Source organism: Phaethon lepturus, unplaced genomic scaffold (genome assembly GCF_000687285.1).
Source record: "Phaethon lepturus isolate BGI_N335 unplaced genomic scaffold, ASM68728v1 scaffold53554, whole genome shotgun sequence".
In the NCBI taxonomy this organism is placed as follows: Eukaryota; Metazoa; Chordata; class Aves; order Phaethontiformes; family Phaethontidae; genus Phaethon; species Phaethon lepturus.
The window spans coordinates 25241-38931 of record NW_010535080.1 but is presented as its reverse complement, the minus strand read 5'-3'; the positions used below and the strand labels follow the sequence as shown (position 1 = coordinate 38931).

The 13691-nt window shown below is 37.1% G+C and overlaps 1 protein-coding gene across 1 annotated transcript in view; it reads right to left on the bottom strand.

Annotated features, from left to right (window-relative positions):
• Nucleotides 1–11411, bottom strand: part of LRCH3 (leucine-rich repeats and calponin homology (CH) domain containing 3) — a gene marked incomplete at its 5' end in the record, with an annotated part of 36820 nt that extends 25409 nt beyond the window's left edge. Inside the window, 7 exons of the mRNA XM_010285684.1 lie at nucleotides 1965–2085; nucleotides 2967–3060; nucleotides 7354–7463; nucleotides 8425–8561; nucleotides 8732–8837; nucleotides 9606–9732; nucleotides 11267–11411. Coding sequence (XP_010283986.1) covers nucleotides 1965–2085; nucleotides 2967–3060; nucleotides 7354–7463; nucleotides 8425–8561; nucleotides 8732–8837; nucleotides 9606–9732; nucleotides 11267–11411 — 840 coding nt within the window. The remainder of the gene's footprint in view (nucleotides 1–1964; nucleotides 2086–2966; nucleotides 3061–7353; nucleotides 7464–8424; nucleotides 8562–8731; nucleotides 8838–9605; nucleotides 9733–11266) is intronic.
• Nucleotides 11412–13691: the final 2280 nt, after the last annotated feature.

The following is a 13691-nucleotide window of genomic DNA, read 5'->3' as shown; positions in this document are numbered from 1 at the left end:
CTTTCTGTAAAACTATATAAAAGCATCTGCAGTTTTATTTTTAAAAGTGGAATGAAAAAAGAAATTAGGAACCACTGAAATGAGAGCAAGAAACATCACAGTTTGGCTAGCATTGATTTCCCCTTCTGTGGGTGATATTATGTAGGGCAATTTTTTAACTTGTCACTGCTTTTACACATTCTGCCCAGGACTCAGAGTCATGACATTAAGCAAACTACCTTGGTGCAAAATACTGTGCTGGGGATGCAGGGGCAACCATAAGCTCCCTTTCTGAGCACTAGAGCTTTCTTCTTCTTAAAACTCTCTCCAAACTTGCTCCAGATGCTCTTGCAGACATTCTTTTTCTACTCACCCGCCCTTTCCTGCTTGTCTAAAACAGACTTCTCTTTGCCTCACCACACAATCTAGCAACTGTTACTGCCAAAGCCACCTCCTCTGCTACTAGAACTATCCAAAACAGCATTCCTATATACTTTGGCTTCGTTGAATCTGCATCTCAGTTCCAAATCTTAAAAAAAAACAAAATCAAAACAAAACCCCCCTTCTTTCCATCCTTGCTTATTAAACTTCAATAATAATAATACAGTAGAGTGAAAGACATTAGCGTCTGTGTTAGGAACACAACATTGGAAAGGGTCTCCTGAATCACTGACGGCCACATGCTATGGCTTGTGCCCCTCTCAGATACTCCTACTCATGAACTGACCGTGCTCCATCTCAAAGACTAGTAAGGCATTCTGAAATCCCTGGTGTACAAAACCCAAAGAACAAAATAAAGTTAGTCTTAGAGGTGTAGCTGGCAGCACTACCTGTTATTAAGACTGCCCACAGCTTCCCATAACACCATGTCTTAAATTCTTCTAACTTTGCCAGAATTTAACTGTTTGAACTGATTTTTTTTGTAATGTGTAAAAGAGTGTGAGTCAACAAAAAGTTTCAGATATTTCTAGAAGGTGGCAAAGAAAACAAAATATTGTGTCAGAGAAGAGTAAGACCAAGAAAAGAAGATGGCAACAGATGAAGAGAGGGATGAGGAGAGAAGACGGAAGAAAAAGTGGGAGTTGGGCACAGAAGATTAAAACTAACTGGTAAGAGTGAGACTTGGATAGGGAATATGAACTGGAGCCATTAGGGGAAATGGAAAACATGGAGCAGCTGAGAAAGAAAAAAAAAAGTATATGGGGATGAGATTTAATAATCAGTACTGCAAAAAAAAAAAAAAAAGAAAAAAGGAAGAAGAGGGAATAACTGAAAAAAAACAAACCTGAAAGAATGCTAAAATTGGGACATACAAACAAGAAGAGGACTGAAGTGTGAGCCAGTGGTAGCAACAGATTATTGGAAGTTAAAATTGAGAAGGACCGCAGAGATCAAGAAACATGGGAAGTGCTATCACCTCCTGAACAAATATGAGGGTGCTACTGTAAGACAGCAGGACAACTAATTCAGAAGGTGCAAAAAACCAATGTCATTCACAAATACCTGTCCCTCCTAGATGGACTGCATGTTTTGATTAAAACCAAAGAGTGATGAACGAGGCACTGTTGTTACTTGGAAATATGAAATTTCCTGACAAAATTGCTCATCTTGTTCCGACAGCAGTCAGCAAGAGCACTGACAATTTACTGCTGCTGTAAATTTTCCCCAGTAGCTCAAGCAGCAAAACTCCATGCACTGAAATTCAAGATTCCAAAACATTGTTTGAAGCATTTGGAGGCTTGAACATAGCACATATGCAGAAGCTGACAGTTTCCCAGATAATCCTAATCCTGATGCTATTTGATTTTGCCTTGTAACATCCTTAATACAACAGTGTTTTACACTGTTTACACAACTGTGTTTTTGTGTAATTCCACCTAGATATTTCTCTTTTTCCTCTTTAGACAACCTACTATTTATAGCAAATATTCCAGAACTTTAATAATGATGACAATAAATACTGTTAGACAAGGATCACTGTTTACCTCCACCATTAGTTACAACTGTGCTTCCTCGGTTTTCTTGATACTGACTTTCTCTTCGCAGCCTCTGTTCTTTAGTGATCTCTGCCACACGTAAAGGGAGATCTGAGAACTCATCTGTTGGCTTTAGAAAACACACAGTGAAGTCAAGAAACACTTTTCTTCAGAAACATCATCTTATAAGCTATGAACACTTGATTTGTGTTTTTACTTCAACTGTCCTGTTTTGCACCTACAAAACACTTAAAGCAAAATACAGCTACACAGTATTGTTTTTAAAAACATATATTTAAGCTTTCTTAAAAAAAAAACCAAACTTGCCTACAGTTTTGTTTGCAATATCTGCAACTGCTTGAAAACATCCCAGCATAGAAACTCATAGAACCCTCTCAAAAACCAAGCTAGGAGTGCAAGCATGTGTATGGAGTATAGCTCACTGGGACACTTTAGGTCTTGGCTACTGCCTTCTCTAGCTGTCCCAAGAGGAAAAGGGAGCTTCTTCCTTGGAACAATAATTGAGACAGTCTCCTTGCTAAGAGATCCCTGCTTCTAAACGACAAACAGATTTTATTTTTAACATCTGAAACAAGCTACAAAGAAAGAAGATGAAATTTCCATCATTTTTGAAACTTAATTTTCATGTTCAGATTTGTTTTATTGAAACAACTACTCAGAGTAATTGTAGTTGACTCAACATTGTAATATGATAGTTAGAAGTGTCTTTTTTTAGAATGAGGAACCCCCTTTTTCTCATCTTTTATGTTCCAGTAAATTCACCTGTCATGCACCGTTTTACACATTTCTCTTATTATTTCCAACTTTGTGTCCGTCTCATATATAAAATTAAGCTTGTTTTTCTCCAATAAAACAACAATAATTTTGGCTCAAGGCAACCTGCACACTAGCATATACATGTTACCTACTGAATATGCTTCCAGATGTATACTCATTACTTCTCCTTCCTGTACAATACTCACTCAACAAATATAAAGCTGCAACACTTACTTCATTCCCTGACCATCTTTTGTCTCCGCTGTCCACACTATTGAAACCAGAATCAAGTGCTCCATACGGCCGGCTGGAATAGAGTTCCTCATGGCTGTCAAACACACAGTTTTAGTTACTGTAATATAAACACCATCAAAAGCTTCTCAGCTATTACAGAACAAAAGCAGGATAAACTACCAAGCACAATTGCAGCATGTTCACAAGCTCAACATATTAGAAAGCACCATGCTGCATTTGACACATAGGGCAAGAGGCACATGCTTACAACTACAAACATACTCATCGGTCAGCTGTCCACCTGCCACTGCCTAGCATTTTAAGAGCTAACCTGATCCAAAGTATATATCCATACTTCACACATTTCCCATGCAGAAATTATGGCAAAGAAAACTTTAAAGTATTCTCTCATTTCACTGTTCAACAAGTCAAACATTCATTTTCCACTTCTCATGTTTTGGTTGAAAAATATTGTCCCACAAATTTTTCCATAAGTAAGGACAAATCCATGCAAGATTACTAAAAATACAGGTATATCAGAATATGCTTCTACACCAAAGTACACAGAATGTATTCTATAACTATCTTCTGTATCACAATTACCTACCTAAGAAACTGTGCATTAAGCTGGACAGTATTTCAAATACTTCATAATACAAAAAATATAGAAGTACAGTTTTATCTGCAAAGCCTAACTTTGTCAATGGCATGTCTAGACAAAGGCATTAGACATGTGCCTACTGTTACAATACACATAGTCAAACAGCCATACAGTTCTTCCCTAAATTTCTGGGCTCAGAAACTACATAATTCAGCAGTACAGCCATCACAGATGTCAAGTCTGGCAAATGCTGCAGATAACTGCAGTGAAAGAGACAATGGGACTTGTCTGATCCACTGCAGATGGCATTTCACAATGGCGCAACTGTCCTGCTGGCACTCGATGCCCCAGGGAGAACTGCAGCAGTAATTACTACATAATACACAAGGAAGAATGAATTTCAGGAAGCTAATTGCTTCACCCCATCATAACTAAATTACAGGTCATTTTCTCACTCGTATTGCTCTCAAGTTGTTGCTCCCTCTAAAATCCCTCTTTCAGGAAATACTTATTTTCAAATTACTAGTATTATTATTATTAATGCAGCATCATGTGTGTGCATGGGACATTGTAGGACAGTGACATTATCGTCGGCTATTTTAATCTTCAGATAGACGTAAACCAGCAAAAAGCTAAGGGAAGGGATGGAGGGCTACAGACGAGAAACGTTATGCCATACGTCTGCTTCTATGCAGATCTAGATTCTGCAAATGTACACCAAAAGACAAGCCCTTGTATCTGCGTGGAGTTTTGATTAACTCAAAAGCGTTCCACTTTTATGGCCCCTGTATTCGAACAGAAAGATCATCTGCATAATAAATCCCTAGCAAGACATAAGGGGAAAGGGAAAACAACTCCCTTCTTTAGGGTGAGGAAGAAAAAAGAAAGACCATGAAATTGCCCAGTGCAGTTAAAGAACTATTAACTTCAATCACTGACAACAGAACCATACTTATGCTAACAGTTAACAGTATTTAAATACTGGATTTAAAAAAATGGCCACAGAAAAGAAAAATCCAGCTGCAATATAATTTTATTTTAAATGCACCAACATTTTCAGAATCTCCTGAGAACACTGTTCTAAGTCAAACAATTATTCTGAATTGAAGAGCATCAAAATTACTATTTGGCTACATCTCTAAAACAGAGAAGTATATTGCCACAAATTTCTTCTTTTAGCCTTCTTTTTCAGTTATAGCTTTTGAAAAGCTATACATCTAACACTAAGGTTATCTGGAAGCTCAAAAATTCATAACCACTGTTCAGGACTCTCCTCCTTTTTAACATGAAAGCTGCTTTCTGTCTCCCCAACTCTCACATCTAAAAAAACCTATTCAATGCTGCATGCTTTACACTATTATAATCGTACAGCAACCATCCTGAAATCAGCTGAGACTTCAGTTTTTTATTCCTCCCTGACCAACAAGTTACAAGGAACAACAATTAAGCATTTAGATGGATCAAAGTATCTTGGGGCAACTACAACTTACCCAGGAAGCTACATGCAGCTCAAAATCAAGGGAAAAGAAGCTAAATGTCTGCTAAGACCAACAGCCAAAGGAAAGACTTGCCAACATTTCAAAGACTAAAACACAGCTCCAAAGCCACAGTGAAACACATAATTAACTCCTGTAAGAAAGAGTAGTTGCCCAAGTCCCAGAATATATGCTACACTGGTTTGTGTATGAGCACTTCGTATTTAAAACCTTCTAACTCCAGACTACACCAGTCTGTCTCAGTACCAAAGGAATTGCTACACAGCTTCGACAGTTCTGCCTCCTCTCCACCACATTCACTCCAGCACCAACCTGACCTGCTCTGAACTTCAATGTTGCAAATGAGACTGGTTGCAGCAGATCAAAACTTGCTGCAAGATGTATTTCACGGAGCTTATGCTTAGAAAAGGACTGTAACATACAAGATTTACTTTGCTAAGTCAGTCTGATATAATGTGACAAGGCTAAAACAAATAATTAGCTGCACTAGAACCTCCAAAACACACTTTCTGCCATGATGTTTCAGAATATTTTGTTTTATTAGCAGTATTAACAGCTTTGTTACTAAAAAAAAGTTTGATCAAGAGTGAACTGACTGCACAACTCAAACGTCTTTAAACTTTAAGAATCTCTACCAGTCAGGTTCAGATTCTTAACCTCCATGGTATTTCACTTAGCTTGACAGACAAAACAGCAACAAAGTCTATGTGTATTGACTGATACCTTATTTCTGTCCATCACCTTTGACGATAATAAACAAAGCTCTTGTGCCTTGCCTGGAAATACAAACTATATTGTAGTTGAATGCTTTTATTTCTCTCATCCCAAGTTCCAGAAGAGTATAATAATTTGGGAAACTCTCTTCCACTAGATCATTCTACCATTTTCTTCTAACATGTACCCTGATCCATGGAAAGTTCTTTCATAGGTACATGAAGATAGGATAGGAGGAATCACCTGCAACACTAAATGCCCTGAACAGCATGGTAACAAACAAATAATGCAATCACCAACTCTTATCTCCTCTTGGGGATGGAAATACAGTTAAAGGAAAGCCAGCTGAAGTCATTTCATACAGCTGAATCTGAAAGCAACTCTAGAGGAAGCATTCTCAACCAGTTCTGCACTTGTTTTTACATTCATAATTCCAAGCTATGACTGAAATACATTAACTCTTCTCGTTTCACAAAAGCAATTAATGAAAACTCCCACAGTGACATACAACTACAGGCAGCAATAAACCACTAAACACATAACCCACTGATTTTGTTGGAATTGCCCTTAAAAAATTAAACTATGCTAGAGATAAGCAGATCATGACAGTTTATCAATTAGAGCCTTTTCTTTTCAGTAACAGGGCAATATCTCCAGTATTATGCAGAAGCCTTCTGCAACAGCTTATACGCTAGGAAACTGAGGAACACTCATAAAATGCTCATATGTTGACCTCTAGAAATATAATTTAAGACATTTGGTGCTGATGAAGAATCACTCTGTCAGTCCCTCATGCAAATTCTTCGTCACAAATCTGACTCACAGTGACATATTGAGGTCCTTGGATTTGTGTTTTACTGCCGCTAGGACAGCGATGCATCCTTTAACTTATTCCTCCACACCTTATTATCACCTTCCAAGATGACTGAGGTAATTTTTACATATATTTAGTTTCATACTTCACTGACTCTCTTCTATATCATGTAAGAGAAATAAATCCTAACTCCTGCTTTTCTCTAGACATCTTAATTGAGCAGCTGATATGGCTGACTGTTCCAATATTTGTGTTACAATGCTAAGCAATAGTGCCAAGTGAAAGCTTGCCAAAAATAACAGCTTACTAATAGGGTGGAGATCAGCATTTACACCTGCGGTTTGTGCACAGCAGTTATAAAATTCTGTACAAAAGGTTAAAAATAACAGCAGGGATATACTTTAGTAATTATGTGGAAAATAGTAAGATCTTCTAAATTGAGCACACATGTTAACAACATGAGAGCACGCCCCTTCTACTATGAAGATACCAACACTCTCTTCTTACTGTATTATCAACTCGAACGCTGCCTTTCATATTATATTGCTCAGGTATTCTTCCAAACTGCTTCTCAGTTCTTTTATAGTGCTACCTTGTTAGAATGCACCATGAGAAAACACAAGTGATATTCTTCAAAGACACCTGCATCAATGCACTTACCAAAGAACAATTCTTGGATCTACTTTTTTTAAAAACTCAGATGCCTGATAAAATTTTCTTGAATGTCATCAAAACTAGGAACTTGGATTGTGCCAAACTTACCAAGATCCAAATCCCATGGGTCTCCTATCATAATCAGGCAAGTCTGGAGCTATCTTGCATGCTTCTATGTTCAGGTATTTAAATATGTGAATTTTTCCTTTTATACAGATCTTTAAAAAAAAATTAAAATTATGTAAGTATATGTTGACAATATATTTTCAAAGTACTCTACAGACATTTCAGAAATAAATGAGCACATTTATGTCAACTAATACATCTTTTTGTCTAACCTCACTGCATTTTAGAGAAACAGCTATAGTGGAGCATGATGGGATACCCATGATAGACAAATGGAAGCTGTCCTCCAAGTACACCTGGTCTGCATGCAACTTTGTCAGCTGGATACTGAAATTTCATCATGCACACAAGACACAAGTATTTACAAGCACTAGAATTTACACTCTTGGCATCAGAACAGATTCATCCCACCCATGCCAGCTTTGAATGGCAGTGGCAAACTGCCAAAGCAGCTCAAATTTAAGGTGAATGAAGCCAGTAACCGTTGTCTTTGCTTTCAAAAGGGAGGCAAAACCCTACTGAAACTACAGGTCTTAGCAAGTGCCACTCTTGATTCGGCAGCAGCAGCTCACAGTAGAACCTGTAATACTCAAGGGCTTATATACCCACATTAAAAATCAAATGAGTCACTAATCATATTGCAGTTTCTAGCTCAATGGCCAATTTGAGCACTCTGCTGCAAAGTGAACTAGTACACAGTAAGCACTGAGGCCTCAGTCAAAATTCTGACATTTAAGTGGCACAAAATCAGTCTTGTCTAACAGAGCTTCCTACCTCCTACACTGAAAGCAGAAATCTTAGCTAACATTAGTACAATGTTAACAGTGGAATTCTTAGTAATATCCCATAGGTGATACTACTAATACAGTACAGTAACAGAAGAAAAAGGGATTTTTCAAGCTGTGCTATATATTTAACACTTTTTAGACAATACAGTTTATTTTGAGTCCTCTTGTTCTTACGTAAAGTTTGTAATGTAATATCCTTCAGCTTTTAACTTCATTCTGCTCTTTTTAGTTGAACTGGTTATCTGAATTCCTAGCTGCAGGTTACCTGTGCAGGGGGTGACTGGAGAGGGTTGTTCTCTAACATGATGGTCTGCAGATGTCTGAGGTTCCTATAACAAACTGGTATTGTTGTTATTTTATTGCAGGAGAAGTCTAATCGAATCAAAGGCAACTCGGCAAGCTCTGGAGATAGAAAATAAACACAATTCAGCAGATTTAAAAGCAAGAGTATAAAAATATGTGTTTTACAAAATCAGTAAGTATGCCGGTTCTAGCTCTCAGGCAAGAAAAAAGCCACTGAAAATAAAAAAGTGCTTAGTTTCTGCTGTTATAACTGACAGCCTTTATCTCACCTTCAGGTAAACGCACCAAATTATTTCTTCTGACATTTAGGTCCCGCAAGGATTCCAAATTGCCAATCTGTGGAGGTATTGTCTGTATTTCGTTACAGCTCACATCCTACAAAGCAAGAGTAAAGAATGCCTTAGCATTAGACATTACCACCACTGACTGGTAAGCCTCTGTTAACTAAAATAGGTAGTGCTTTATTTGGGGACAGAAAGAAAAAGACAACTATTTATATAACAACTCAGATCCTTATATTCATTAAATCTAATTGCTGATATGAAGCATTATTCTCATTTTAAATACATGGGGAAACAAAAGTTTTAAAAGATTAAGCATTCAATGTACGTGTTTATTTCAAGTTATTTCATTCAAGTTACTCCACATCATTTCAGACAGCACAACTTGCTACATAAAAGCTTTTTGCCAGAAACAAATGCACCAACAGCTCTAATTCCATCCAGCCTTCCTTTAAAAAATAGGAAAGATTTGTTAAATTGACATGGATCATTTGCTGTCCAATGCAAGGCATCTTTCCCTCCCATAAACACTTTTTAAAATCTCAGAGTATTTCAAACTCTTTTCTAACACTTCTATACAAAGACATGGAGATACCATGGCAGATAGAAATCTTCCTTAGGCTATGAGTAGGTTTAAGTAACTTGCTATTGCATACAAGTCACTGGTTTACAACCACAGTGTCTTCAGCAGAATGAGGAAGAGGATGTTGGTCTTGCACATGCCCAGACAGCATCCTAATTACAGCATTATTTTGATCAGTTTAAGAAATAATTTCTTCTGAAGCACCTCCAAACCTATTAAATACATCAATCAAAAATTGAAGACTGAATAGTAATAGTTAAAAAATAACCGTATACTCACAAGCTCTGTCAGCTGTCTGAGCTGTCCAATTTCTTCAGGTATTGAAACCAACTTATTATTACTTGCTATCAAAACCTTTAGTGGTAGACTGCAGAGGTGTACTGGCAATGTTGAAAGCTGGTTTCGACTTTTTGGACAGAAAGAAAACAAAATAATCAGAACTCTAATGAGAAATCACCTCACATCTTAATGCAATGAAAGACACATACAAAAAGCACAGTCCATGTAGATGGTCAACTCAGTTTTTATATAATTACTATAAAAGTAGTTCCACAAAGTCTTTCTTCATTATTTGCTTTATCTAGTTACATGTGAACAAACTGTGAATGTCAAGTACCAAGCTTGATCAGATGCTTTCAAACTCAGTGCTGGGGAATAGGATATTTTTGTGCTCTTTCAGGTGCTTCTGATAACTGGCTGCCCTCTGTCACAAATGAGTACATTTGAACAGAGTGCAAAAGCCTTTCTCATTAGTAGTACTGCAAGTCAGCACATACAAAATGCCACATAAAGTCATTACTTACTCAGTTAGAAATATACCTTAAATATTCAGTAAGTCATGTGGATCGAGAATCTTGATAGTTTCACTATTCCAAAATCCAGTCTTGGACATGTCATAATAAACTACTATTAAAGGAAATATGAGGTCATATGACTGGACCGTAACCTCAGATGAGAATCAGGCAGGATGACAAAGGATTGTAAAAGAGAAAGATTCCCTTTAAAAGTAAAACATAGAAAGGAGCAGTGACTGAAGAATTAGGAGGAAAGTTACTAGGATCTTAACTAAAGCTTTGATCAGATGTTGACATTTACCAAAATATGCTACTGTATTTTTCATGCTTGAAACCCAGATTTCCCTACTATTCAAAGAAAAAAAAAAAGTTCTGAGCAGTAGATGAACCAACAGCAGCTTTTAAAAGGATAACAACTGGGCTGCACTTACTAGCTATCACAGTAGTAGGAAAATCATACCTGATTCATAACCTATTCCTACAATTCTCACCACCAATAAAAAAAGAAAATAAAGAAACATAAGCATGCTAAATTGGCAAAAGTGTAACACCAGAAGGAAACAGCCTGAAGTTTTTCTTGATTGATATCACTGCCAATTTGTGGCGAGGAACTTTCCACACCTCTTAAAACACCTTCTACAAATGGAGGATGCTGTACACAGTTAAATTTCAAGTTGAATTTCATCAACAGGCTAAGCTGCAGCCATTAGCTTTTAATGCTGGCAGAGAAGCGTTAATGCTTGAGAAAGATCTTTAAAAGCCACCAGTACAGTGAAGGTAAAGGAAATTTGCATAAGCCTCATTCAGCTGCTCAGAGATGAATTGTAAAGACTATCTAAAAGCTCTATCCTCTTCTTTCAGTCTGCATGCCTGTATTCCACATGAAAACTACTGGAATTTATTTTGCGAGTCCTTTAAATTGGAATTAGTTTTCTTCTTCATATTCCACTTCTACAAACTGCTGCTTAATCCTGATGTTCCCTGACTCACTTAAGTGGGTAAGACCGGTTCAGGTTACTTTGATTCAATGACACACAATACAACAATGTGATGATTACACACCATGTTAGCTTTATTTATGGATGCATCAAAATTTATAAACCTACACTACTAATACTAAAGCAAAATTGCTAAGACAATTATTACCTGATATTTAAAAATGTTAGAGATTGTAGGTTCAAAACAGCCTCTGGGATGTATCGAATGCAGTTCTGGTACAAATTAAGACTCTCAAGGGAGACAAAGTGACATGTTTCTGCTGGAAGCTCTGACAGCCTGTTTCGTGACAAATCTGGAGGAAGGGAAAAAATAAACATTCAGTAAAGCTATCTTAAAACTTTACGAGGACAAGTATTGTCTGTATATTCGCCATCACACAGTGGGAACAGTTGGACAGGAATCAGTTTTGCTATCCTGTCTGCAAAATTTTCAAGATTATGAAGTAGCTCTCACTTCACACATGAAATAAATCAACATAATTTAAAAATTTTACAGCCACCATGAGAAAGAGAGAGCCAGATGCGACATTCCTTTCAGTCATGCTTTCATATCCCAAACCGCCTTAAGCTTAGAGGAAGCTAGTTTAAGATACTGAAAGCCCAGCTTCAAATCTCTGTCGCAGGACCATCTTTAGATTAGGGAGTTGGTATTGGGTGGGCAGTGCTGTAATGAAAAGAAAGTACCTTTCTCCCAGCCCCCTAGTAAGATACTCTTTGCTACATGGAAATCTCATCTTCAAATTTCTGGTCTAAAATATATACTTTATATAGATACACGCATATTTATAGGTAACAGTTCCAACAGGGGAAACATAAGGCACATATCACAGACAAGCCTTCTATATGCTAGCCAAAGCATTCCCTCCTTCACAGAGGTACCAGTTCAAGCCTGTAATCTCAACCAGGCAATGGAAGGATTTTCAATAAAGGGTCTTCCCAGCTGCTGAAAAATGCCCTGCTTGCTGCTAGCCGTAAAGTTTACTGTTTCTTTGTGATTGTACATTCCTTGCTTGGCAAGAGACAAAAGTTTAACCAAAACTACTACCAAATATTTGTATTTGAAGAATCAATATTTTCCTTAGCCACTTCCAATTATGAGTCTATATGTATAAAATATCCATCAGTATCACTGTCCTTCAAGAGTAAAAGCTGCATTACGATAAATAATGCAGTTGCAAAGGGTTCTTTTTTCTTTAAAGGTCAAGGAAAGCTCTTGCTTATAAATGCCAAAAGACAGCTCTCACAAACACACACTAACAGCTTCTTAACACACCCAGGTCTTAATTCTAACAGGAGTTATGCTCACATCAAACGCACCTTACATGAGCAAGGGAGTTCCTGTAGAGATACTGCCTGTTTAATAAACTGACGCTTCACCTTTACATTTTTAAGGGAGGGCAGACATTTATTGCAAAAACCCACCTAACCTGAATTGGTGTCGTGAATGATTAAAAAAATTCCAAATTTAATTGCCATTTTCTTTGTTTTGAATTTCAGTTTATCCTCATCAGCATAAGACGGTAAAAACTCCCACCTCAAAGCATATACAATAAACTGACAGTAATTTCTGTAGCTTTATTCCATGAAGGAACCGTCCAATACAGATTACTTTTTAAAGACAGCCAATGCAGATAGGTCCTGTGTCTCTTGACATTCTTTTATTTCTTTTTAAAAAGGGAAGCTTTACCAGAGTAAAAAAGTCCTCATCAGAGATATCCTGCCTACCACTGTTCCAGTGTATGCTGCTCTAGGTTGCCCAAGGAAAAAACGTCACTCCGACTGTAGCTGGAACTGACTCTAGGTCTACTTCAATGCTTAAAACAAATCATGAGCTACTACTGATAAATAATCCATAATTAAAAATCATAATTAAAATTCATAGAAAGAAGCACTATGAAAAACTTTGTAGAGAAAAACCTCCGGGTGTACTTTAATGTACAAGTGGGAAGGAAATGCATTATCCAATCTACAGGTATGACAAGCTAACTACAGCAGAGGCTACGATGGATATAAAGTTCAGCAGATGTTGCAGGATGCACACAGATGAGAACATATGAAAATCATGGAAAATTCTAATCCAACAATACAAAAAGTAATGGGGAACATAACAAAACTCCTTCCTTGTCTGTTCAGCAACAAATATTAAAAAAAAAAAAATTAAAAATTAAAAAAAACATACTAAGTGCTTCTTTCCACCTTGTATCAGTCTCAAACACCACCTCAGCTTAAACTTGTCCAAACTTGATTTTGAAAACACAACATTTTAAAATTAACTTTTCTGACCAGCTCTAATAGTGGGAGCTAAAACTACAAAATAATAGAAGTCATCAGCATTAACCCTGCACTCCATATCTAGAATTGTTTAATTGCCTTATAGCAGAAAACAGTTCTAGATATTTGCCCCCTTTTTCTATTTTTTGTGAAAGAGGACAACCCCCCCCTTTTTTTTTTCCTTCTAAGAGTGAGGAAACCCCTGCACTTGCAGCTTCTATAAACACCCTAATCTTAGCATATGCTAGTCCAGATAAAACATCAGATAAATGTGTCAAATGCGAAGACCACTGTGATGGATC